The 27,172-nt window shown below is 61.0% G+C and overlaps 1 protein-coding gene across 1 annotated transcript; it reads right to left on the reverse strand.

The window, feature by feature from the left end:
* Positions 1–1,418: 1,418 nt before the first annotated feature.
* Positions 1,419–26,577, reverse strand: SLC9A1 (solute carrier family 9 member A1). The gene is made up of 12 exons (XM_074555515.1): positions 26,049–26,577; positions 9,301–9,761; positions 7,408–7,658; positions 6,732–6,949; positions 6,098–6,300; positions 5,744–5,833; positions 5,358–5,428; positions 5,036–5,209; positions 4,814–4,928; positions 4,491–4,592; positions 3,948–4,020; positions 1,419–3,237 (listed from the first exon to the last, which is right to left on the reverse strand). Exons 1-12 carry the CDS (start codon positions 26,374–26,376, stop codon positions 2,915–2,917), a joined length of 2,409 nt encoding a protein of 802 aa, XP_074411616.1. The 5' UTR covers positions 26,377–26,577; the 3' UTR covers positions 1,419–2,914.
* Between the last annotated feature and the right edge of the window lie 595 nt (positions 26,578–27,172).

Below are 27,172 nucleotides of genomic sequence, written 5' to 3' on the forward strand. Positions count from 1 at the left end.
CACGGGAAAGCCCTTCTGGATGAGGCAGAGGCAGCAGATCTTTAACCCTCACGTATGGGGGCTGTGGAAGGGGCGTAAACACCGCGGAACACACATGGAAGGACAAGGTCATCCTGCTCAGAGTCCCTTTTCTCCCTGTTCTTGGTGCCACCACCAAGGCCCAAACACGCTTTGGGAGGGAGAGGGGGATATGGGGCATGGGGGGCACACAAGGAAAAGACATCACTGCCAGGACCCTGGGGCCGGGGGGACACTGGGGCCCCTCCAGCCCCGGCCCCAGCACCGTGAGTTCTTTGGCAGTGGCTCAGTGGTGACAGCACAGCCCCGGAGGGATCATTAGTCCTCCCTCATTAAAAAAAGTTACTCACCCTTTGAGACAGAAACAAGAATATCCTGGAAATGCCTGGGTTTGGGGAGTTCTCGCTCTAAAGGCATGACTGACACCAGGCTGCAGGTGATGCTCCCCAGCACGTGGGCAGGTGAGTTACCTGGGCACTGCCCGGGGCTGCCGTGCTCCTGCTGCTTCCTCCGTGTCCAGTGTCCAGTGTGGGCAGTGTCCAGTGTGGAAAATTGTCCATCACCCCCAGACCATGCGGCCCAAGTGTCCAGGATGGGCAGTGTCCAGGATGGGCAGTGTCCAGGATGGGCAGTGTCCGGGGTGGGCAGTGTCCGGGGTGGGCAGTGTCCGGGATGGGCAGTGTCCGGGGTGGGCAGTGTCCGGGGTGGGCAGTGTCCGGGATGGGCAGTGCCCGGGATGGGCAGTGTCCGGGGTGGGCAGTGTCCGGGGTGGGCAGTGCACAAACCACCCCGGACCCTGCTCGGGATGCCAGGGTGGCGCCCACTGAGCTGGCACCGCCTGTCACACATCCCCGCCACGTCACGGTGCCCGGGGCCCCTCGGGCCAGCCCTGCAGCGGGTGGGGCAGCCCTGTGCCCGCGGGCACGGGGACCCTGGCGCTCAGGTGCGCCGGGCAGGTGAGCTGCGGGATGGCCGCGGGCTGAGTCACGGCTCCGGCTCGGGGCTTTGCGGCCGTGGAACGAATCCCACCGCAATGCCCAGAGCGAGGGGCTGCCCTGCCCCGGACACCCCCGGCCCCGGGACTGTGCTGAGGCTGGGGGGGATCCGGGGCATTTTGGTGCTTCTTCCACCAGAGAAGGACCCTCTCACCCCCCTGCACACCCTCACAGCGCGCAGCTCCAGGGAGGGATTTGGGAGCCTCTCCTGAGCCTCTGTGTTTGCCAAGCCTGAAAATGTCCCCCTGGGACGGGGCTCCAGCTGTCCCCGAGCCAGGCAGGAGGCTGAGAGGCCAACTCTCCATGCCAACGATGGGGACAAAGCGTCACAGCCACCTTGCTCCTCTGGGACAGCCGGGACCGTGAGGCAGCGCCAGGAGCCCGAACAGCTGGAAAAACCCCCACTAAAAATTAACATTAATTTATTAGAATATTTATGATAAAAACCAAGAACCTCTTTACATGTGGGTTTGTTTGTTTTTTTTTCCTTTTTATACAAGAGAATTTCCATTGCTTTTTTTTTTTCCTCCTGGACACAGAGCAGGGCAGCAGGCAGGCGCAGGCAGCGGCGCGGGCGCCGGCCCTGGGGGTGCCAGCGGGGCGTGGGGCGGGGGGCACGGGGGGCAGGTGCCCACCAAGGCAGCGGGCAGAGCGTGGCAAGGCACAGCACGGGGAGGGGACAGCGGCCGGGGGTCCCGGGCAGGGGCGGTGAGCACCCCGTGGTGGCACAAGGTGGGGGACAAGGCGACAGACACAGGGCACCCTGAGCCAGGGAGGGCTGCAAGCCACCAGAACGCCCAGCGATCCCTCCCAAGCCTTGGGGAAAGACGGGTCCTTCCAGGACCCCTGGCACCCCCAATTCTGCCCGTGCCACCAGCCTTTGGGATGCAATGAGTCCCCATGCTGGGGGAGCTGGCACTCGGCTCTCCCCAGCTCCTCTCGCTGCAGGGGCACAAACAACCCCCCTGCACACCCCGGGCCTGTCTTTGGTTAAGGAGCAGCCGCCGCCGCGCTGGCACAGGGCGAGGGGCCGAGGCTGGCCCCGGGAGGGTCCCCACGGGACAGGTGACAGCAGTTCCAGGAGGGGTGGAGAGGCTGCTCAAAGCGAGGGGGTCCCAGCTGCCCCCCTGCATGGCTCTAGAGTATTTCTTTGAAAAGACCTGGCATGAAATGTGAGGCCAGGAGGGAGGATCCCAGGCACAGCCGGGCCCACGGGGGAGCTGCCAAGGCGAGGGAGCAGCGCAGGAGCCCGAGGTGAGGGGGCACGGGGAGTGTGTGCGTGTGTGTGCGTGTGTGTGTGCATGCATGTGTGTGTGTATCTGTGTGTGTGCGTGTGTGTGTGCATGCATGTGTGCGTGTGTGTGTATCTGTGTGTGTGTGTGCGTGTGTGTGTGTGTGCATGCGTGTGTGTGTGTATCTGTGTGTCTGTGTGTGTGCGTGTGCGTGCCAGCCCCATGACAGCTCCTGCTGCCCCATCTCTCCGCTCCGGAGCAAGGCAAGGGGGCAGTGAAGCACAGGAAAGAGGGGAGAGGGGAGCTGTGCCATGGGAGTGACTGTGGAGACCCCTGGTCAGAGCCGGCCGCAGGTCCTGAGTGGGTGGGCGCCTCCGGGGAGCCCCGCGGGGGCTGAGAGGCACCTGCAAATCCCAATCCCGGGCGGAAAATCGTCCGTCACCCCCAGGCCGCGCGGCCCAAGGAGCCCGGGGCGTCCCGGGGCCCCTTCCCTGCTCGCTGGGGCCAGCCCAGGGCTCGCTGGGCAGAGCTGTCCTGGCAGTCCCAGTCCAGCCAGGACAGGCTCCCCTGGCTGAACCCAGTGTGTAGTGACAAGAAACCAAAACGGAGAGCAAAGAACGAATGAATGAACAGAGAGAGAGAAACGCTTTGGAGGCCGTGTGCCAGCAGCTACTGGCCCTTGGGGATGAAGGGCTCCCCCTCCTCGGGCTCGGGCCGCGGGCCGGGGTCGCTCAGGCACCGCAGCATGCGCTGGTTGCTGGGGCTGTCCCCGTTCCCCGGCGTGAAGACGTCGTCAGTCCCCGGCGAGGAAGGCTCCTTCACCCGCATCACCAGCCCCTCCTCATCCTCCTCGGGCGAGGGCGGGAGGCCGCCGCAGCCCTTGGGCTCCTCGCTCATCAGGTCCACGGACTCGGGGGACTGCGGCGAGGCGGGGTCGATGGTGATGATGGGCAGGTTCTCCGAGTCCTCCTTGGGCTCGTAGGCCAGCGGGTCTGGAGGCACAGAGGGGTCAGGCAGGGAGGAGGGGTCTCAGGGACCCCCGGTGATGCCCCCCAGATGTGTGTTTGGGGCTGGGCTGCCTGGGCTGTCTCGCTGATCTCCAGTTCAGCGGTGGAACTCCTTCTCCCGATTCGCACAGCCCAGCGGAGCTGCCGGCAGCCCGGCTCCATCGGGAAGGGCGAAGCTGCCCTCTGCCGATGGACCGCGGGCTCGGCAGCCGCGGCACGCCCGGCACACCCGGCACCCCGTCCCCGGAGCGGGAGGGACGCACAGGACAGGGGGAACCCAGGGTGCCAAAGCCAATGTGCCACGGACAAACCGGGAACGCACTGGCAACAGGTCCGGACAGGGGGAACCCAGGGTGCCAAAGCCAACGTGCCATGGACAATTGGGAACGCACTGGCAACAGGTCCTGGGGCTAAGCGCTCCTGATGCCCACCCCGGGAGGGGCACAGACAGAGATGTGGCAGCGTGGATGGAGCGAGCTGGGCTCCAGAGGGACTGCCCAACCTGCCTTGGCAGGGAATTGTGCTGGGAGCCAGCTGGGTGCCTCTGCTCGGAGCAGCAACCCTCGGGCCGGGCTGGATGGGCGTGGGGTGGGGACAAAGGGGCTGGAGAGCCGCGGGGAGCTGAGGAAGTGCAGGGCAGCTCCCAGGGCGCCAGGTGAGGGCAGTGCCGCTCCTCGGCTGCCCCTCCCACCTACCTGAGCCGATGCGAGCCCGGGACATGGTGGGCGAGTCCACCTTGTGCGCCGGCACCGTCAGGTAGTTGTTCATCTGCAACGGGAGCGAGGCACTGTCAGCAGCATGGCCAGGGCAGGAGGGGAACTGGGCACAGGGATGGGCAGGGAACGGCACAGGGATGGGCAGAGAATTGGGCACAGGGATGGGCAGGGAACGGCACAGGGATGGGCAGGGAACTGGGCACAGGCATGGGCAGGGAATGGCACAGGGATGGACAGGGAACTGGGCACAGGCATGGGCAGGGAATGGCACAGGGATGGGCAGGGAACGGCACAGGGATGGGCAGGGGATTGGGCACAGGCATGGGCAGGGAACGGCACAGGGATGGGCAGGGAACGGCACAGGGATGGGCAGGGAGCAGCAGTGGGACGCAGAGGACACAGGCACAGATCTGGGGTCACCCTCTGTCACGGGGTCACCCTCTGTCATCTGAACCTCAGCCCCCTCCCAGGCTGGGAAGCCCCCCTGGCCCCCGTCCTGCCCACCCTGGTGTTCCCCAGCACCTTCTGCTCCAGCTGCCGGGCCTTCTGCCTCCTCAGGAGCATCTGGTTCCAGGCCTCCTCGTAGGGGTCAGCCACCAGCGTGTGCCGGTTGTAGGAGCGCAGCTGGGAACAGATCCCGGAAAAGGAGACAGGTTAAAATCCCTCATGGAGAGGGAGAGAAAGGTCACAGGCCCATTTGTCCTGGAGATGGATGGGACAGCCACCAGTGGGCAGAGCAGGCCCAGGCAGGCTCGTGGCTCATCCCTTGTGTGCCACCACGGGATGCCTGATCCTGATCCACCCTGGCCCAACGAGGACACGCACAGTGCCAGGGGACACCTCACCCTCTGCCTGGTTTTCTGCAGGTTCGTGCGCAGGATTTTCCGGATCTCCTCCTCCTTGTCCTTGGACAGGGCTGGCAGGACGCGCTCCAGAGGGAGGGTCTGGGGGTTGATGTTCCTGCACGGACAGATGGGGTTCAGAGCTACAGACCACCATGGCCACGCAGCACCCAAGGGCAGGGAGCACTCAGGGTGCCAGGGAGGTGCCCAGGGCAGGGAACTCACTGGATGGAGACGGTGGAGACGGCAGAGGGGATCTTGCCGATGCCCCCACTCTCCACCAGCTCGATGGCCTGCTTCATCTCCATCTTGTGGTAGAAGGCGATGAGCTGGGGCTCCTTGGAGCGCTCCCCCGCGATCAGGCACTTCTTCACGTACTTCTTGTTGAAGCGGTTCAGCCTTCCCAGAACGGGGCACAGGAGGGGCAGACACAGCTCAGCCCTGGCCCCGGCCCACTCCCACTCCCCATTCCCCACTCCCACAGAGCTGTGAAACCTTCTGGGTGGTGACTGAAACCCTTTCCCAGCCACCAAACCTCGCCACTCACTTGTCCTTCCAGTGGTGATGCCCGTAGTGACCACAGATATCCTCGATCCCCGTCAGAAGGTGATCCAAGAACTGCAAGAGATGGTGCAAGGCATGAGCAGCTTGGAGGGCTCCTGCCCACCCCTTCCCTCCCCTGACACCCACACTGACACACGGGGAGGGCACTCAGGGCGTGTGAAATCAGGGCTGTGGGAGGGCAGGAGGGACCCGCACAACCGGGCTTGGCTCTACAGGCACTGGGGGTGTGGGTCAGAGCGGGCACTGCACGACACAGACGGGGAGAGCCCTCGCTCTGCCCCCTTACCTTGGGCTCTGATCTAGGGGCAGGTCCCAGTGACAGAGGTGGCAGAAGCAGGGAGAGCAGAGGGCTAAGGCAGCACGCGTTACCTGCGTGTGGATCTCCTCGTTGATGGAGCGCTTCGTCTCCTGCTTCTTCTTCACGGCCAGCAGATCCACCAGGGGCCGGATGGTCATGCCCTGGGCAGGAGGAGGAGGAGGAGGAGGAGGAGGAGGAGGAGGAGGAGGAGGAGGAGGAGGAGGAGGAGGGTTACATCTCTGCCCAAGGCACAGTGGTGGGAGTGGGATGGGCACAGCAAAGCCAACCCGCTGTCGGTGTCACTGAGCAGCATTTTGGGGGCAGTGACAGGGCCAGGGATGGAGTGGGGATGGGCTCCCACTCTCCACACGGCCATGAGAGCCCCCATCTCCTCAGAAAGCACGGCCTGGATGGGTGCCACCCACCTGCACGAAGACGGTGAAGAAGATGACGGTGATGATGGCCGTGAGGAACATGTCCCTCATGCCAAAGTGCTTGTAGTCCAGCAGGTAGCCCAGCGAGAAGGCGATGGCGCCCCGCAGGCCCCCGTAGGCGATGATGAACTGGTCCTTCGGCGTCAGCTTCACGATCCGGAACTTGTTGATGAACCAGGTGAGCACGAGGACACCTGGGGGACAGCACAGTCCTGGGTGAGAGGTCAAGGGCCCCCTCCAGTCCCAAAGAGCCCACTCTGCAGCCCCTCAGGGCTGTCTGCTCATCTCAACATCCCATGGCAGCTTCCACCCCGTGTCTGGCACCACCACAGCCTCAGTCCCATCTCCCCAGCACCACCCACCAGCACGGGTGATGCCCACGGTGGAGCAGTGCCACCCAGGCATCTCCAGCCTCCCCTGCAAGGCAAACCATCATGGCTGAGAGCCAACCATGACCCAGATGCCCACTCTGGCCAGGCTGGACAGCGCTTGGAGCAGCCTGGTATGGGAGAAGGTGTCCCTGCCCATGGCAGCTGGAACGAGGTGGGCTCTAAGGTCCCCCCCAACCCAAACCATGCCATGATTCTTTTACCACTGAGGGCTTTGCCACCACACTGACACTCACCCAACACCCTGGCGATGAGGCAGAAGAAGAGCGTGCTGATGACGAAGGTCCAGTTCCAGTAGTGGTGACCAGCCACGGTGGAGACACCCAGGAAGATGAAGATGAGGGTCTCGCTCACACTGCTCCACATCTTGAGGAAATACTTGATGGTGGTGTGGGACTTGTGGGAGATGTTGGCTTCCACATAGGGCCGCATGACCACACCAGCAGCGATGAGCCTGGGGGTGAGGTTGGGGCCCTCAGCAGCCATGGGGACGTGGGGACAGCCCCAGGCCCTGGCCCTGCAGCAGCATTCTGTGCTGTGACACCAATGCCTGCAGCACAGGCATTAGGAACCACCAGCAAATACTCAAGGCAACATGAGGTTTGTCCTTCCCTTGGCAGGCAGGAGTGAGCCCTGGAGCACAAACCCACGGTGTCCTGAGTGCTCAGCAGCCCCTGCCTGCTCCTGTGTGCCCAGGAGAACAGGAACAGGCTGCCAGCACCCTGACATCTGTGGGACAACTCCCAAACCCACTTCTCTGGTGTCCCTCCTTGCATATCGCAGCCCAAACACAGCCCTGGGTCTCAGTGGGCACGCACTGACCACGCCGGGCCAGGCAGGACTGTGGTCACAAACCCCCCAAACCCCCAAAGGCCCTGGGGACAGGAGGGTCCCCCTCCCTGCCCCACTCACGCCATGATGCCCGACAGGTGGAAGAGCTCGGCAGACAGGTAGGCCATGTAGCTGTAGAGGAACACGAAGAGCGGCTCGATGACGCGGATGTGCGAGGTGAAGCGCGACGTGAAGGCGGCGATCACGCCGTAGATGACGCCCACCAGGACCCCGCCCAGCGACACCACGAAGAAGCTGAGGAAGCCGAGGATGATGTCCAGGATGGTCACCTGCTCGAAGCTGGCAAACTCCTCAAACAGGTGGTAGAGGACCTGGCAGGGACAAAGGAGAGCAGGGTTCAAACTGTTCCTCTGGTAAGGGACAGCCTCACCTCCGAGGACACCTGCCCGGGGAGTGTGGCACACCTGAGCTGAGCTGTGTCCCTGCCTGGTGACCCCAAGCCGGGTGCTTGGCCAGGGCTCACACCAAATGCAGCTGCTGGTGCTTTGCTGTGCCAACACAGACCTGGGGTACCAGCTCCCTGCCCTCTGTGCCCACAGGGACACACAGAGATGTGTCTGGGACAGCTCTGCTCTCCAGCTGTGCCATGAGGGCCTTTGGTCAGCAGCCAGAGCCTGTTCCTGTTTTCCCAACGAGCAGGAAAGGACAGATCCAGGCTGGGGAGCTCCTGACAGATGCATGGAGAGAAAAGCTCCCATCTGCCCTGCCCAGCCCAGACAAGAGCCCAAACCCTTGAGGTGGTTTCTGCAGCTGAGGGAAACCTGAGGGAAGGACTTGGGCTGTGCTGGCTTCTCCCCCACCAGACACTGCAGAGATGTCAAAGCACATGTCAGGATGGGAACAGGATTTAGGGCATCCTGCAGGAATAGCAGGAACAGAGGGCAAGGTGCCAGCTCCTGCTGCCAGGGCCAGGCCCTGGGTGGGACAGGGGCACACAAAGGCATTCCCCAGGGATGAGAGTGGGGACGCAGACCCTGCAGGCACCCCTCTGCTGAAAAACGGGGGAGAAGTGCCTGGAAAAAGCCCCGTGGTGGGACAGAGTGTTCTTTGTCACCAGGAACCTTGTCAGCAGGGGCTGAGCAGCCAGCTCTGGAATGGACAGCTGGGATGTGGGAAAGGAGCCAGGAAAAAGCAGTGGGCTAGGAGTCAGTTTAGAGGTCAGCTCTGCAGAGAGAAGGCCACGCTGACAGCCAAACCAGCACCTGGACAGTGATATCCTCTGGAAAGGGAGCAGGCCTGGCCCCGCCTCCCAAAGGTCCCTGCAAAGCTGCTGCTTGCAGAGGGGCTGGGGGTGATCCAGGGGGGCTGCCAGCCTGGCTCCAGCCCCTCCAGCCTGGCCTCAGCCCCTCCAGTTCTCCCTCTGCATGGCTCATGTGCTGCCCTCCCATCTCCTGGGAGCCGGAGGACAGTGACCATGTGAAAGGAGACAGAGCAGCAGCTACAGAGCAGCTCGGCCTGAGCCAGGGTCAGCCCCTCGTGCTGCCCCTGGCAGGCCAGGAACAGGCACAGCAGTGACTCCAGCCAGGAGAGCAGATTCCCAAAGCCCAGGCACCAAGAGGCTGATGGGCACACAGCAATTCCAGCCAGGAGAGCAGATTCCCAAAGCCCAAGCACCAAGAGGCTGATGGGCACAGCAGTGACTCCAGCCAGGAGAGCAGATGCCCAGAGCCCATGGCATCAGGAGGCTGATGGGCACACAGCAATTCCAGGAGAGCAGATGCCCAGAGCCCAGGCACCAAGAGGCTCACTGGGCAGGTGCCCTCAGCCTCCCCAGCCCTCCAAGAGCATCACTGCACCTCCACCCACCTCTGCAGTGCTTCTACTTTTAGCTTTGCACCTGGACACGGTTTGGCGCAGGTGGAGCTGCCCGGCGGCAGCTGGCACGGCCCTGACAGGTGCCCCCACCCTGGGATGAGCAAACCCTGAGCCCACCCCGCTCCCCAGGGCACTCACGACGGTGACGGCGTCGTTGAGCAGCGACTCCCCGAAGACCAGGATGTGCAGCAGCTCGTTGATGTGGATCTCCTCGAAGACGGCCAGCACGGCCACGGGGTCCACGGCCGAGATGATGCTGCCGAAGAGCAGGTTGGCCAGCAGGCCGATGTGGTTGAGGCCCGGCCCGCCCAGCTGGCACACGGCGTACATCAGCCCCCCCAGGAAAAAGGCGTTCCAGAGCGTGCCCACCACGGCGAAGATGAGGATGGTGCCCAGGTTCTCGGTGAAGGGGCGCAGGGGCAGGAAGTAGCCGGCGTCCAGGATGATGGGGGGCAGCAGGAACAGGAAGAAGATGTCCGACTTGAGGATGGGGGGCTTCTCACCCACCCCCTTGATGAGCCCCCCGACCAGAAGGCCCACCACGATGAGCAGGCAGCTCTCAGGAACGATGCTGGACACCGAGGGGATCACGTGGAAGCCTGGAGAGGGGGAGAGAAGGAGAGACACAGTGGCTACAGGAACGGAGGATGCTGTCTGCAGGGGACACCCCTGCCAGAGCCAGGGACCAGTTCCCAGCCCTCCCTGCACTCCTCGAGACCTTGTGTGCCTCAGTTTCCCCTCCTGCCCTGCTCTGTCAAGTGGAAACTGCAGCTTAACCAGACTGTGTTACTGCTGGTCTCAGCCAGAACCCTGAGAGTCCCAGCAGGAGGTGACAGCCACCCTTGGGACACGCCAGGGTCCCTCCCTGGACCCCAGGGTGACCATGGCAGGTGTCCCTGCCTGTGACAGCCCTGCAGCTCTCCCCACTGCAGCACTGCTCCCAGGCACACACAGGCAGTGGCATTTCCCTCCCATCGGACAGCAGCCTGCCCACCAGTGCCACCGCTCCCAGTGTGCCAGGCCAGCCCCATCCCCGGGCATCCCTGGCACAGGGCACCGTGGGATGTGGATGGCAGCTGCTGCTTGGTGCATTCCAGGATGCAATTCTCCCTCCTGCAGGTTTTACACAGCTGATTGCAGCAGGGACAGGATGCATCCTTGGGGTGAAGGTGGCAGGGAACACATTTCCCCCTGTTCCAACCCCAGCAGAACCCCAAAGGCCGGTCCCTGAGCCAGCCCTGACCGCTGGGATGGCATTCCCACCCAGCACCCCAGCCGGGCACTGCCAGCACACCAACACCCACAGAGGGTTCTGGGCTCCCTGCACCTCCTCCCAGCCTTTATCACTATTATTTTGAAGCAAGGCATATTTGTTCCCTGGCAAGGGAAGCAGTTTAAAATAAGGAGCCCTGCCTTGGCATGCCGCGTTCCTCCGCTCCTTCCGGCCGTGCCATCTGCAGCAATCCCACACCAGATTCCATCCCTCCAGCAGGAGCCAGATCCCCCCCGAGCCCGCAGGGGCCACACCTGTGCCACGGCCAGCTCAGCCCCCCTGCACCTTGCAGACATCCCCAGGTGCACAGCCCCCAGCCCCACGCAGGTCCCTGGGGCAGCATCAGCGCCCAGATCCCCCCTGAGCTGCAGGAACGGGCTCCAGCCTGGGCCAGCCCAGAGGATTCCCCACTCCAGGGGCCATTCCAGCTGCTCCAGAGGGCCCCAGGTGCTGCAGGGATGCTGGCAGGAGCCTGCCTTGGCTTTGACCCCAGCACACAGCTCAGTGGGCACAAAGGGAGGCAGGGGGAGCTGGGAACACCAAACCCTGTCCCGAGGCACCCCCAGCACCTGCATTCAGGGACTTCCCAGCCCCTGATTTACCCCCATGGGATTTCCCCTCTTTCCTGGAGCCCACACCAGCTCTGGGCACCCCAAGGCAGCCCTGGCACGGAGCTCCCACGGGAGGGGAGGTGATAATCCCCTTTCCATGCACGGCCCATGCAAACCCTGGGAGCCACCGACCCTTCCAGCACACCGGGCAGTTTCTGGCTGGAGCAAGGCTTAAAGCCACACAAGCAGCGAGAAGCCAACAGCAGGGCAGTTTTTGCTTGCTAAGTATGTTCAATCATGAATAAAACACAAACACTGACAATTAAGCATCTCTCACTTCTTCCCCACAGGCCCCAGGATTCCATTAAACTGGAACATTCGTGCGCTGATGGGAATTCAGTGGTTTACAGCCTTTTTGTGGGGCCCTAAAAATACACTTACACGGGCTGCATTTTAATTATGCCTTTGATTTCACTGAATCTCAGCCATTTTTTGCTCCCTGCTTGCTCTGCTCAGTATTTTTAGAGCATCCCAGAGCTCACTGGTACCCATCTGTGGGTGGGAGCCAGCATCCCACCTTGGGATGCCTGGGGGTCACTGGTGGGAAGGACGAGGCCGGGCAAGGGTGAAGTGCTTTGATCCCAGCCCTGTGCCTCAACTTCCCTCCTGGCAGATGAGGAGGGCTGGGCAGGATGCTGGGAGACGACAATGCCCAGCCAAGGGGCAGCAGAAAGGGGAATAAGCCTTGATAACGGCTTTAAAAATTACAACAATAATAATAATAAGAGCAATAAAATAATAATAATGTGACCCCTGATCCCTAAATCCCCAGCACAGGGCAGGCAGAGCCACCCAAGCTTCCTCCTTTGGAAAACAAACCCCATGGGAGCAGCTCCCTCTCACCAGCATCAAACACACCTGAGCCATTAAAGGAGAGACAGTTGGGTTAACCATGAACCCCAAGGGGTTGAGCAAACACGGAAAAGGAAGTGCAGGAGATAACAGCTCCTGTGAAAAGAGCTCCTTGCCCACGCCACACAGCCAGCTCCCACGTGCCCAGCAGGGCACACACTGGTGGGCAGCAACTCCTTGGGTCGGGGCAGAAAGGAACCAGGGACAGGAATCCCAGGTTTAACCACAGACTGAGCACTTGCAGATCCGGAGGAAATCCCGTCCTTGCAATTAAAGAGATTTCAGGCAAGGAAAGCTGCTCTGACAAAGGTTGCTCTGCAGCTTCTGGGCCTTTATTTTGGGGTCAGTGGATTTGCTGGATAGGAGGGAGGAGGGAAGGGAGCACAGGCACAGCTGAAGGGCCCGGCACGTTCATGGTTAAGCCGGATGCTCCTGAGGCTTCACCCCACATTCCCAAACACCCACGCAGGGACACGGCCTCAGCACGAGAGCCAGGATGCTTCCAGGAGGATCCTGTCAGCCCAGAGGAGGCGCGAGAAAGGAGAGTGCTCACACAAACCCCCCATCCTGGTCAGGCTCCTTGCAGCAGCTGCAGCCTCCAGCAGGCAGAGGAGGAACCACTCAATTATTAACCAGGGCCAGGAGCTCTCCCGGCCCTGGGGATGCTGCTCTGGAAGGAAGTGGTGGATGAAGGGGCAAGGGGCAGTGAAGCCCCCAGAGATGCTCTCTGCAGGCCTGGGATGCTGCTCTGGTGGCACAGGAAGGGTCAGTCTGGGCAAGGGGCAGTGAAGTCCCTCAGAGATGCTCTCTGCAGGCCTGGGATGATGTTCTGGTGACACATGAAGGGTCAGCCTGGGCAAGGGGCAGTGAAGCCCTTTGGGTGATGCTCTCCCGGCCCTGGGATGCTGCTCTGGAAGGAGGTGGTGGATGAAGGGGCAAGGGGCAGTGAAGCCCTTTGGGTGATGCTCTCCCAGCCCTGGGGATGCTGTTCTGGTGGTACAGGAAGGGTCAGCCTGGGCAAGGGGCAGTGAAGCCCTTTGGGTGATGCTCTCCCGGCCCTGGGGAGCCCAGGCAGGTGCTGGTTTGGGCTGCAGCGTGGCTGGGAGTGGAGCTGGCTCTGGGAAGAGCAGGCATGCTCAGAAGGGCTGCCCTTCTGAAGGACACTGCAGAGAGCAGGGCTGGAGCAGACATGAGTGTCTGACAGCACCGGGCCCCTCCAGGGGCCACCTTCACCCTGCAGGCAGCAGCAAGCCCAGGTGAGGCGTGCACAGGTGTGCTCACCTTGCCACACTCCTGTGTGACACACAGAGAGCCCCACACCGACACCCTGCTGGCTGAACCCCAAAATCACACATGTGTCACCAGCCCTGGGGACAAGCGATGCGCGGAGCCGTGACTCAGCACCGTGCCCTTCTCTGTGCGTGGAAGGAGCAGCAGGGAGGGAAGGAGGGCTGGGCTGGGCTCCAGGGGCTGCAGAGCTCTGGGATCTGCCTTTCCCACGCTGTGCTTTGGGCAGCTCCAGGATGGGGTAGGACCCAGCAGGGTTAAAGCCTGTGATGCAGTGACACAACATTTTGCAGCTGGCTCCCAGGGGAAAATCCATCCCAGCCCTCCAGAGCTGGGCTGCAGCTTCTTCCATTTATCCCTCACAAAAACACAGTGGATTCCTCTCTGCCCTGGCCTGCCCAGGGACCAGCCAGGCGCTGCTGGCTGCTGTGGGCTCCAGCAGGGATCTCAGGGTGTCTGCTCTGCTCTCCCTTGGAAAATGGAGCCGGATCCGGCTGCAAAGACAGGGAACAAGGAGAACAGAGAGAGCTGCACCAGATGCAACGGGTGAGCCTCGAGGGAAGGGGATGAAAATTGAACTTGCTCAAAAGGAATTAAAAAGCTGGTGCTTTACACCTATAAATAGAGCGAGGCCACGGCTGGTGTCACCCTGCCAGGAGAGGGGGTAAAACCACTGTACTTAAATTACATTCAGTGCTCTCACAAGCTCCAGCAGCACCACGTGCCCTGAAATCCCAGCCCCACAGAGCCCCACGCTGGCTGATCCCCACAGCATCCCACTGGGAGGGCGCGTGTGGGGCCATGACGCAGTTTGGCTTTGCCAAACCCTGTTCTGTTTCAGCAGGGAGCACGCAGGGTTTAATGCAGGTGCAGCTCACCCCAGTGCTCCCCTGCAGCTCCTTCTGGGCTGGTTTCAGCAGCTTGGGTGGATTTGGGCAACCTTTTAAGCACCCAGTGGCTCCAATGTCCAGAACGGAAAAGCGTTGATTTTCCACCCCAAAATGCCATTTCCTGGTGAGAAGTTGACTTCTTGTTTTTTGTGTTAAGACACAGGTACAGAAAGTGCTTCTAAGCACAACAATTTCCTCCAGAACAAACCAAATGTTTCACTCAAGCCTCATTATTTTGTTGTCGCTAATTACGAAGCCAAGCCAAGAACCAGGAAGGTAATTAATTTATGCTGCTTTTTGTGAGTCATGAGCGAATGCAGATCCCACACAAGGGCCACAGAGCCACGCTCCAAACCTGGCCGTGGGCACAGCGTGCAAAGCCAGCACAGCTGAAGGGAAAAGCAAAACACCCAGCCCTGGTTTCGGGGTCACTGCTGCCCCCCAAACTCGGGTGGGCAACCAGGCTGGTGCTCAGGGCAGCATCAGCCCTGCCCCACAGCCCCCAGGCATTTCAGGAGTGGGGATCCACTGCATCCACGTGGGATGGGATGGGATGGGATGGGATGGGATGGGATGGGATGGGATGGGATGGGATGGGATGGGATGGGATGGGATGGGATGGGATGGGATGGGATGGAGCCCTGGGCTGGCCCCCAGGTCTGCCTGCCCAGGGTGCCCAGCACAGCCGGGCTGTGACCCTGCCCAGCACACAATGTCCCCAAAAGCCATGCTGAAACAGCCCCCAGCCATCAGGAGCTGTGCCAATGGGGAAAGGGCTGCTGTATTTCTCCTTGGTGTGACATTACCGCCCCTGTGCCTGCACACCCTGCTCAGTGCCACCCCACCTGCCCCTGGTTTTACCCCTCTCTCCCACCCAAAGCAAACAGCCTGGGGCACCAGGAAGGAGCTGCTGGTACAGCCCCCAGCACCTGGGCCAGGTGTGTGTGGGAAGGTGACCCCGCTGGCCCCTGCTGCTTTGCTGGAGATAAAACAGGGCTGATAGCATCAGGCCAGCCCCGGGGTGACTCAAAACCTGAAAGGCACAGGACAAAAAGCAGACACTGCCAGGCACCAGCCTTGCTGCAGCTCAGCCAAGCAGCCACAAGCCACAGCCTGAGCTGGCTCCACACAGGAGGAGCCTGAGAGTGGCTTGGTGAGCCCTCAAGGTACAGCCAGAGCAGGAGGCCGGGCTGGTGCAGCCTCCATCCCTGAGGAACAATCCATGGACAGAGGCCTTTAGCACAAACACTCGAACAGGTTTTTTTTTGAGAGCAGCAAGGGCACGTACCCTGGTTTTATCTTGAAGCACTCACTAGAAATTAACAGATCAATTGGGAGTCTTTTACAGAGCTGGTATTAATTTCCTCCCAGCTGTAAAAAGGAAATGAGAGACAAAAGACATTAAATGGACTTGCCCACGTCCCCAAGTGAGTGGCGTCAGAGCTGGTGTGAGAGCCCACAGCTCCCAATTTCCAGTCCTGTGTTTAGATAACGCTTCTCCTTCACACCAGAAGGGAAGGCAAGGACACTCTGCAAGGAAAGCACACATTAAGAAAGACCTAATTGCCATGAAAGACTGCGAGACCCTTGGACTGTCAGCCCACGGCTGCAGCATTCCAAGCAGCGAGGAAAGCACAGAACCACGGGGAGGCTTCAAGGCTCGGTGCCACCACATGTGGAAGAACCCTCTTGCAGGCCCAGCTGTGCACAGCTGTGCACGGAGCAGCTCTCCCCCACCCCTCTGCAGGTCTGGAGCTGCATTGTGACCCAAGGCTCACCAAGCCCAGGGGCTCTGGGACACCAGCGCAGGTAACCCCGACCCTGCTGACTGCATTCCTCTAACGGGCAGGTTCCAGAGCCGCTCCCAAAGCACAGCTGCAACCACCAAACCTGCTCAGAGCCCCTGGGCAGGCCCCACTCAGCTCTGCAGGGCGGGACCGTGACTCCTCACCCGCCCATGGCGCTCACCCAGCAGCAGCTGGGCATGGGGCACTCGGGGACAAGCTGCCACCCAGATTCTGCTGTGCCTGCCTCAAGGCTCACTTGGACTCTTCCCCACCAGCTCTGGGTGGGTGCAGCTCGCAGCCAGGCCCGCAAGCTTATTTATCATTCCTGGCACAGCTCCTTTACCCTGCAAAAGTGAGTTTTCTACAGGGCAGCAGCATCCTCATCCAGGTGTATATCCTTCAGAACACTGACAGCAACTGGACTTGTGCATTTTGAGGATGTTTAGGGTCTAGAAAAACTTCTTTAACTGCAGGGAAAGGGACAAGGAGCTAAACATAACTCACTCTCAGCAGCCACGCTCTTCCCAAGCGCTACAAGGCGCTGGATGCCTCGAATAGCTGGGCTAGGAGGGGTCAGAGCCAGGGGATTTCTGGAACAGAATGCTCCCAGCGAACATCTGCGTGCTGCAAAGGGAACCTTCACACTGCTGGAGGCAGACGGAGGCTCTGGAGCAGGGGGATGCGAACACACAGAGCCCGGTCACCCCAACAAGGCTCCAGCTGCTCTCCCAGCTCCTCGCCCTCAGCCACAGCACTCAGCATTTAATGCCCAGCTCTGCTGACCCTGGAAGCCCTGGGGAGAGTTAAACCCGCGCCAGCCTGAGGTGAGCACAGACGCAGTCCCCAGCAGGGCGATGCCAGCCGCCCTTCCCAGGAAGGGCAGATTTCCTACCAGGAACACGGGCAGGAAAGACAAACAAAAGCTTTTCAGGAAACAACCTGTTGGTCTCCGCTCGGACGGCGGGGAGGCGGTAATTGCAATTAGCACTGATTGCTGCCGGGCTTTGCGAGCCCAGACAGAGTGACACCACTCTCAGCACACGCCAGCAGCGCGTCCGGAGCCAGCGCCAGCGCCGGCCACTGTCACCTCTGCCCCAGAACAGAGACAGCATCTCAGCACTCAGCACCATCCCAGCACTCTGAGACAGCATCCCAGCACTCAGCACCATCCCAACACCATCCCAGCACTCAGAGACAGCATCCCAGCACTCAGCACCATCCCAACACCATCCCAGCACTCTGAGACAGCATCTGAGCCTTCCAACACCACCCCAGCACTGAGAGACAGCATCCCAGCCTTCAGCACCATCCCAACAGCATCCCAGCACTCTGAGACAGCATCCCAGCACTCAGCATCATCCCAACACTCTGAGATACCATCCGAGCCTTCAGCACCATCCCAACACCATCCCAACACTCAGAGACACCATCCCAGCCTCCCACCACCATCCCAACCTTCCAGCACCACCCCAACCTTCCAGCACCACCCCAGCCTTCCAACTCCATCCCAGCCACGATGGGATGCTGTGGGAAAAGTGTTCCCAAGGGAAACCAAGGCACCAACAGGGCTGGAAACACCAGCTCTTCTCCTCAAAGGCCTGCATGTGCTTAAATCTGTGCCCCTGGGGTGTCTGCTGCTAAACCTCCAGCAGTGGGGTGGGGAGCTGCCTTCTCTCCAAAGCCATCATTAGGATCGAGCATGTCATGACTCCAAAATGCAGAATAATTCCAGGCACTGGGAATAAACTGCTGCCACGGGTGTCTGCTCTGCAAGTGTGTGTCTTGCACAAGAGAGGGGAATTATCTCCCTCTGTTCAGTGGGATTTAAGTGCTGTCCCTGGAGGTCGATTGCATTGCAACTCTCTGGAGACAAAGGCCTCGGATGCTGAGATGTTTGTGAGTCACTCCTGGGCAACCCGAGAAAATCTGTGTGTTCTCTCCTGACTAAAAAAGCACTTTGCATTCCTAAACTTTCCACTCAAAACATCAGCCCAACTTCAAACAAGCCTCAGTCGTGCCCTTCTTACACAGGCAGGGTCTGGGAAGGAGCCCCAAGAGACGTGGGGTGATGTGACATCAGATTTCTGCACCTCCAGAGGTGACACACCAGCATTTCTGCACCTCCAGAGGTGACACACCATCAATTCTGTACCTCCACAGGTGACACACCACCAGATTCATCTCACTGCGCCACTCCAAGCAAGGCTCAGCCTGGATCTTGCCCCTTCTGACAAACAGGCAGCAACGAGTGCGTGCACGCCCGTTCTGCTGAGCTTTCACTTTGGTTTCCTCCTTCCCAAGCAGGAGCACACAGGCTCGGCTGCCCCAGGAAAGAGCCAAGGAACAGAACATGGCAAGGTTAACACACAGCTGGAAGGCTCTGTGGAATCAGAGGGGTCCCTGAGATATCCAACACCACGGGGAACAGATGGTGGGACCTCAGTGCAGCGAGAGACTCAACCACCAACACTTGGTTGAACCCAAACCATGCCCTGCTCCTCTGCTGTTCCCTTGGAAGCTGCCTGCCCCTGATCTCACTGAGGTTTTCACCAAACCCACGCTGGCAGTTTTGAGCCCCAATGGGTGAGAAAAAGCTGCTGCTGACTCAGGCAGCCCAGTGCAGGGATGAGGTGCAGCCCAGCTCCAGCTCCACTCAGCAAGGCTGTGTTTCCACAGAGTATTCCATGCGGATTTCGGGTTTATTTGAGCAAATTAGGCCTTGGGGACCCAAAACAGAAGAAAAAAAATAAAAAGAAAGCAAATGTTTACAAGGCAGCTGCAGTAATTCACCCCATTACTGTTGGTGCCCACAGCTCCAAGGATGCTGCACCAAGGACCAGGCCCTGCATGATCCTGGGACAGGCTCAGAGCCCCCACCAGCCCTGCGCCTACAGCCAAAACCAGGGCTTGCAGGAGGGAAAAGGGAAGGATTGTGATGAATTAGTATTGCAAATAGCAAGCCTAATGAGCATCTGGTTAGTACAAGTGCTAGAGAGATATCTAGATGTCTGTCTCGTCTGCACGGAGGGGCTGCAGTCCCTGTGTGCCACAGCATTGCTGTCACCCCAAGAACGACCCTCTGCCCTCCACCACCACCTGCATTTCCCTTCTCCCATGTGCAACCCTCAAACCCCAAAGGAAACTGTTCAGCTGCATTAATTGCAGACAAAACCTTGTCCTCCACCCCAGTAACTCCCAAGGGAGCCCCAGCATCTCTGGGTATGGTGGGCAAGCCGTGGTTGGGGGATTGGGCAGTTTGGGAGAAGGGATGGGAACCAAACAGGCCAAGGATCAACACGTTCTGCTGCCACCCCCAGCCAGCCTGGGTCAGCTGCAGGGCTCAGGGCAGGAACAGCTCCATGGCACATCCCTGAGAGCCAGGACAGCTCCTGGCACATCCCTGAGAGCCAGGCCAGCTCCTGGCATCTCCTGAGAGCCAGGCCAGCTCCATGGCACGTCCTGAGAGCCAGGCCAGCTCCTGGCACGTCCCTGAGAGCCAGGCCAGCACCTGGCATGTCCTGAGAGCCAGGCCAGCTCCTGGCATGTCCCTGAGAGCCAGGCCAGCTCCATGGCATCTCCTGAGGGCCAGGCCAGCTCCATGGCACGTCCCTGAGAGCCAGGCCAGCACCTGGCATGTCCCTGAGAGCCAGGCCAGCTCCTGGCATGTCCTGAGAGCCAGGCCAGCTCCATGGCATTTCCTGAGGGCCAGGCCAGCTCCTGGCATCTCCTGAGGGCCAGGCCAGCTCCATGGCATCTCCTGAGAGCCAGGCCAGCTCCTGGCATCTCCTGAGGGCCAGGCCAGCTCCTGGCATCTCCTGAGGGCCAGGCCAGCACCAAGCTGGGCTCTGGCTGCCCCAGGACTGGCAGCATCCACACCCCAAATTCCATCCGCAGCCCGTGTGGGAGGCCAGCCCAGCCCTGACCCCAGCACCAGGTCTCCAGGCCTTTGTTGACAAATGGGATGAAACAAAAGCTTTGGCTCCTGAGGGCCCTGAGGCCCAGAAGCTGCCACGGGCAGCAGGGTCCCTGCAGAGAGCACAGGCCAGGCTGACACAGGCTGTGATCCTGCCTTAATGGACATCAGGGCTCGCCAGGGAGGAATGGCTGTGATTACAGACCGGTGCTGCTTTCCCCACTCCATCACCATCCCGTACCTCACAGCAGGAACCCTTCACTCTTCAAACCATAATTAAACTAATGGTTTTCTCAGATCCATGGAGGGAACAGTTTGGATGTTTTTTAGCTCAGACACCAGCAACGGGCAGATCACAGAGGAAAAAATAAATGCTGTGGCTGTTCTTTCTGAGATGGCAAAGCAGGGGAAAAGGGAGCCAGAGCATGTTTAGATCATCCCCCGACAAGGAAGTGGGAATGCAACAAGTCTGCATTGGAAGAGACTGTTTAAATTCATCATCACGCCAATTTACACTTGTGTGGCACCAGCTGCAGCAGCACTCCCAAATCCTTTCTGAACAGTCTCTCCCCAAGCCCAGTGCCCTGAGCAGCTCCCTGGGACAAGGGGGGACGCTGGGGTGATCCCCAAGCTCCCACCACCCCGTGTCTGCAGCCAGCAGAGATAAGCCAGGTTGTAGGACAAACACTGCCACCAGGAATGAGACAAACATTTCCCTCTGGCCCAGAGAGGGAACCCGGATCAGCCAGAGCCAGGATCCAGCAGGAACAGCCCCTTCCCCAACCCACCAGGGCCATCCGTGCCCACAGAGCACACCTGGGGTGCACCAGGGCCACAGAGGAGACCCCGCACACCTGAGAGTCACACACACGCACCCCAACACTGGGCACAGCTCCCCTGGCAATGTGTCCTGCCTGTGCCATTCCCTCCCTTGCAGGTGGCACTGGCAGAGGTGTCCCCACGCCACTGGCTTTGCTCTGGGTGTTCCTGCTGTGTCTGGCCTCAAGATCCAGCTCCTCCATCCAGGGCCACCCCCACAGCAGGTTTCCCACCCTGCTTATCAGCCCTCAGGAATCTCAGGTTCCTCCACTCCCAGGGCTCTGTAAAACCTTGGGGTGGCTCCTCCAAAAGCCACGATTCCAGGGCAGGGATGTGGGCTGATAAAAATGTTTGCAAAGCACCCAAGTCTTTTAGCACCCAAGAGTTTTAGCACCCAAATCTCGCTGCCAGCCAGCAGCCACCAGCTTCCGCAATCGTTTCTGTGGCAATTTTGAAATTGTCTCTTCTCCTCCAGGCACAGGAGCCACCCCCACGCCCTGAGCCTCTGTGGGGCTCCACAACCCCACCTGCACCCGTCAGGTTCTGCCCTTCTTCTCCCAGCTCCTATCACCAGCTCACAGGCACTGGGGCCTTCCCTAATCTTGCTCCTCGGCAGGCACGGCAGTGCTGGGGAGCACTGGAGCTCTCAAAGCAGTGTCACCAAGCACAGGAGCTGTGCTGGCACAGAGGGCTCAGCTGTGACACCAAACCTGCCCAGGGCACCAGTGTGTCCCCACATAGCACTGGAGCTCTCAAAGCAGTGTCACTGAGCACCAGCACTGTACTGGCATGGCAGGCTGAGCTGTGACACCAAACCTGCCCAGGGCACCAGTGTGTCCCCACGTAACCCACCCCAGCACAGCTCCGGGCTCTGCTCTCTGAGCTCAGCCCCATCCCCAGCTCGTTTTACACCAGCCCAACAGGCACAGGGTGGGGACACACGCTGGGGACAGTCCTGTGAGTGCCAGGCTGGCGCTGGCAGTTGTCACTCGCTGTGGAGGGGCAGGGAGAGCCCTGCAGGTGACTTGGGCTGGTCTGTGGGGTGGCAGCAGAACGTGCTGGTATTTGGCCTGTTGGGTTCCCATCCTCTCTCCCAGACACAGCAGGGCTGCCAGGGGGAAGGAGAGACACAGCAGTGACTCAGTGACTGTCACAGCAGCAGCACTGGCGAGTGAAGGAGCTCAGCTGTTCCTTCATGCAAGCATGGTCCCTGCCATGGGGACACAGGGAGGGATGTCCCCACGCCCTGGCCCTGGCTCAGCCCCTCTGCCCCACAGCCCTCCGTGGTGGCTGGAGGGGGCTCATAACACCCCGTGCTGCTCACAGCACCAAAGCTGCCCCACACTGACCCCCAGCAGGAGCTGGGGCTGGGAGGGGACACTGCTGGGACTGTCCCCACTGAGCACAGGGATATCACACACCACATCAAGCAAAGGGAACAGAGGAAGAGAGGGTGGGCAGCTCTAATCAGGACATTTGCTTTCCGGAGCAGCCACCCTGCTTCTGAAGGAACTTCCCAGGAAGTCACTGGACATCATCTGCTGATGGGAAGTAGAGAATAAATCTTTTGTTTCCCTTTGTTTCCGCACATGACCTTTGCTTCTGCTTTATTAAACTGCCTTTATCTTGATCCATGAGGATTTTCCCATCCTGGTTTCTCCTGCAGAGGAGGGAAGTGATAGAGCAGCTTGGTGGGCACCAGGAGTCACAGAATCATGGAATGGTCTGGGTCGGAAGGGACCTCAAAGCCCATCCAGTTCCACATCCTCATATCCCAGGGACCTCAAAGCCCATCCAGTTCCACACCCCCCATATCCCAGGGACCTCAAAGCCCATCCAGTTCCACACCCCTCACCATGGGCAGGGACACCTCCCACTGTCCCAGGTGCTCCCAGCCCTGTCCAACCTGGCCTTGGGCACTGCCAGGGATAGGGCAGCCACAGCTGCTCTGGGCAAGCTGTGCCAGGGCACAGGGAGCCCCAGCTCTCCTCCAGGCTGGGTAGGAGCTGGTGCTCACCAAGAGCTCTGCCTGCTGGGCCCAGTACAGCCAGCAAAGCTGACCACAATCTGTTATTTACATTCCTGACTCACTCCCTCCCTTTTCCCTGAAACGAGGATGTATTTACAGTCCAACTTGAATTCCCCTCAACGTCTCTGGGAGCCACGTGAGCTGAAAGGTCAATCCTGAGAGAGGAGAGCAGGTTTTCCTGCAGGGAATCCCCTCAGCTCACCAGCCTCTCCCTGGGCATGGTGTGAAGGAGCCTCACAACAGCCCTGCACACCTTGGAGAAGGGCACAGGGAGCTCCTCACTGGGGTTTTGGCAAGGTCTGGCCTTCCGCAACAGCACAACAGGCTGGGACAACGACTGGCTGCAACCTGCAGCTGCAAAGGCTTCTCCTGGCAAAGCCAGGCCACCACCAGACCTGATCTGCACATGGCTGTAGCTGCCCCTCGCTCCCTCTTCCCCTACTCAGCCCAAAATATCGTGTGAGTATTAAGCAAAGCAGCCAGCAGCAGCTTCCCCTTCTGCAGCAGGATTAACACAGCAGGAACAGCCCACGCCTGCAGGACATGCTGGGGACACACATCCCCTGTGCCCTGCCCGGTGAGGGATCCTGCACAAACCAACTCCTCTGAGGCACTTCACAAAATCTGCAGCAAAGGGGAAGGGCTCAGCTCACACCTCTCATTCCCCAACCAAACCCACCATGAGAGCTGCTGGAGAAAGGACAAATCCCCTGCATGCATTTCAGTCTGAAGAGCTGTGTAAAGCATCAAGAGCAACAGGGGGAAGCTGAGCAACAGGACAAGGTCAGGCTGCAGAGCAGAGCCCTGGGAGTATTCCTGGGCTCCTCAACATGGTCACCCTGCACGGCCCGAGGGTGGGTGACACCCTGCAGTGACTCACAGGGCTGAAGACTCAGTTTTGGAGCAACTTGTGGCTCAATCAGCAGCCTCAGCCAGCAAGGAGAACTGTGGGGCTGCAGGGGACAGGCAGGAGGTGCTGAGCTGTCATGCACAGACCACACCCTGGGAATTCCTGCCCTTGGAAAGAGATGATGCTGGTCCCCTCAGGATCACCCTGATGCATCAATAATGCACACTGACGGTGTGGGGAGAAGGAGGAAGAACAAACTCCTGTTCTATTTATCACCCCCCTTGTTCCCTTGCTGGAAATGGGATGCTGCAGAGCCTGTCTGGTGTAGGGAGCCAGGGCTGTGTGAGCCCCATCCTGCCATTCCAGGCTGGGCTGCCAGCAGTGCCCAGCTGTGTAAGAGCCATCCCTGCGTGGAAAAAGCCTGTTTGGCTGCTGCTGAACAGCACCCCGTGATGCAGGGCAGGAAGGATGGGATTGGGATAGGAACACAGAGCAGTGAGAGGGCTTTGGCTGCCCACGAGCACAGAGAGCTGTACCTGCCACTTGGGAGTTACCTGCCAAGGCAGCACGACAAGAATGCAAAGCGAGGAAAGGAGGCCAAGGAAAGGGGTGTCCCGGGACTGCCCTGTGCCAAGGCCCTGCCACAGCTGAGGGTAAGCTGAGGTGTGGATTTTGGCATACCCAACACCTCTGGAGCTCTGCACAGCACCTGCCACCTCTGCCAGACTTGCAGGGCAGCCTCTCCTCAAATACCCCCCTCGAAACACGCAGTCTTGCATAAGACTTGTACAGCATCAAAGAGCTGACAGCCGGCAGCCACAACTTTTCCTGCAGCAGCAGCACCACGGAGCCCTGGCTGCGGGCAAGGCAGGCAGGAGCAGCTCCCACAGCATCAGTGACAGGGTGCTGGGTGTCCCCTCCCCATGGCAGCAGTGACACAGGGTGCTGGGTGTCCCCTCTCCGTGGCAGCAGTCACAGGGTGCTGGGTGTCCCCTCCCCATGGCAGCAGTGACAGAGTGCTGGGTGTCCCCTCCCCGTGGCAGCAGTGGCACAGGGTGCTGGGTGTCCCCTCCATCCCCTGAGCTCTGCTCGCCCTGCTGTTTGCCAGCTTTCCCCGGCAGGCCCGCGGGCCATTGGCCCCTCCTTTCTGCTCCAGCTTCCGCACAGATATTCCTGATTTCATCACTCCCTGCTCCGGGAGCAGCGCTGAAGGCGCAGTGCCACGGCGAAGGGAGCCCTGCTCCCTTCCAGCCCAGGTCCTTCGGGGAACGCCAGCAAGGCACAAAGCCCGCCTGGCTCCAGCCTGTCCTCGCTGCCTGTCTCCCAGACAAGCCTGCGGGTCTCAAGTGCTCTCACTCCTCTGTCTGCACGTAAATAAAGCACTCGGGAGGCACTGTGGGAATGGGGCTGCACCTGCCCACGCACGCTCAGCGGGCCGGAGAGGGGATGGGGTATGTGAGGAGCAGCTGGGCAGGAAGGATCTGAGTCCTGGGGGTCTCTCAGAGCCCTCCAGACCAGGACAGGGCACAGTTTACAACAGGAACCAGCTTTAGAAAGCTCCCAAAGCAAGATTTCCCTCAGCAAGCTGCAGCGCCCCATAAGTGAACACTATCAAACCACTGATGGCAACTGAGGAGCAAAATGAAGGAGCAGAGAGCTCCCTTCCCTCCTCACCTGCTCCAAGGCAAACACTCCACCTGTCCCCCGGCTGTATCACCAGGGATGGGAGCAGGGCCAGCTCAACCTCTGCACTGCCGGGGACAGCACAGCAGGCTCCACCGCGGCACAGTTTGGGCTAATTCGGCTGCTATTGATCCAGCTGCAGAAGTTTGGAAAACACTTTGTCAACAGCCCCCGCCCCGGCAGAGGGATGCTGTGATGCTCTCCGGAGCGGGGCAGCCCGGGCTCAGCCTTTTCCAGCCCCAGCCGCTCTCTCTAATGCGGGAACCTCGGGACGCTGTGCAGCACGGGCAAAGCCGCCCCGCTCTGCTGCTGCGGACGGGGAGGAAGGGGAGGCCGAGCACCGGGAGGCTTCTGAGGGACTTCTCCAAGGTTACAGAAAGCATCTGTGGTTAGGGAGGAAGTGAGCAAACGGGGTGCTTCCTCCCTGGGTGTCACAGAGAGGAGAGCAGACCTGGTCCAAGCAGGGTCAGCAGCATCCCCAGGCCGGTCCCAGGCGGGAGTGGAGGGACCGGGATGCTGCCGTCCACCAGGCCCAGGACAGAGAGCCAAGGTCGCGGGGAGAGCAGTGCCCACCCCGGCCCAGCCGGCCTGGGAGCTCTGCAGAAGATGTGCGGTGGATTTTGCACTAGGATGTGTGGGGTGGTCCCACCCTGGCATGTTCAGAGGGTCTCTCCCTAGGATGTCGCTCCTCGGGATGCTCACAGGAGCCACTCCTTGGGATGGCCGGGGGTCCCACCCCGGGATGCTCGGCGGGTCTCTCGGGGCAGATGCTCACGAGGGTCACTCTTTGTGATGCCCGGGGGTCTCTGTCCCATTTGCCCGGGGGTCCCTCCTTCTCCAGGCCCTCCGCAGGCCCTTTCCCACGGACCCCCTCACCACGCCGCCCACCTACCCAGCTTCATGAGGCAGGCCAGGAGGATCCAGAGGGAGATCTCGAAGGGGATGCGGACGTGCTTGTAGTCGATGCCGATGACCGGGAAGGCTTTGCGGTGCTTGGCGTGCCCCTCGGCCGAGCCGTTGGCCGGCTGCTCCTTGAGCGGGTGGATCTCCTCGGGCGCGGCGGGCGGCGCGGCGGTGAAGCCGGGCACGGCGCCGCCGGGCAGCGGCGCGGGCTGGCCCTCGGAGGTGAGCATGGGGTTGGCCTGCAGGACCTGCCCGGGCAGCAGCGGCCCCAGCAGCAGCAGCGCCCAGGGCAGGGCGCGCAGGGCCGCGGCGCCCATGGCGGCGGCGAGGGCCGAGGGCCGAGGGGCGCGGGGCGAGGGGCGCGGGGCGCGGGCGGGGGGCGGCGGGGCCGCCGCGGCGGCGAGCGCTGGAGCCGCCCCGCCACAGCCCGAGCGGAGCTGGGCCGGCCGCGGCGCCGGGCTCGGCCCACACAGCGGGCGGGACGCGGCCCAGGGAGGCACCGGCGGGGCGGCGCCGGCGGCGGGAGGCGGGAGCGGGGCGGGGAGCGGCGGGGAGGGAGGGGAAGGGGTGGGATGGGATGGGATGGGATGGGATGGGATGGGATGGGATGGGATGGGATGGGATGGGATGGGATGGGATGGGATGGGATGGGATGGGATGGGATGGGGATGAGGATGAGGATGGGATGGGGTGGGATGGGATGGGGATGGGGATGGGGATGGGGATGAGGATGAGGATGAGGATGAGGATGAGGATGAGGATGAGGATGGAGCCGGGGCCGGGGCCGGGAGCGCAGCGGGGCTGTGCGAGGGGAGCGGACAGGGGGAGAAGAGGGGAGAACGGGAGCTGGGGATCCTGATGGGAGAGGGAGGGAAGGGAAAGGGAAAAGGAAGGGGAAAAGGAAAAGGAAAAGGAAAAGGAAAAGGAAAAGGAAAAGGAAAAGGAAAAGGAAAAGGGTGGGAGGGGGCGGAAGGTGGGTGCAGGGGCAGCGGGTGCAGGGGAAGGGGGCGCAGGGGCAGAGGGTGCTCGGACAGAGGGAAGGTGCAGGGGAAGGGGCAGAGGGTGCAGGGGAAGGGGGTACCGGGGCAGGGGGTGCAGGGGGTGCAGGGGCAG

This window comes from Zonotrichia albicollis, chromosome 20 (assembly GCF_047830755.1).
Source record: "Zonotrichia albicollis isolate bZonAlb1 chromosome 20, bZonAlb1.hap1, whole genome shotgun sequence".
Classification (NCBI taxonomy): Eukaryota; Metazoa; Chordata; class Aves; order Passeriformes; family Passerellidae; genus Zonotrichia; species Zonotrichia albicollis.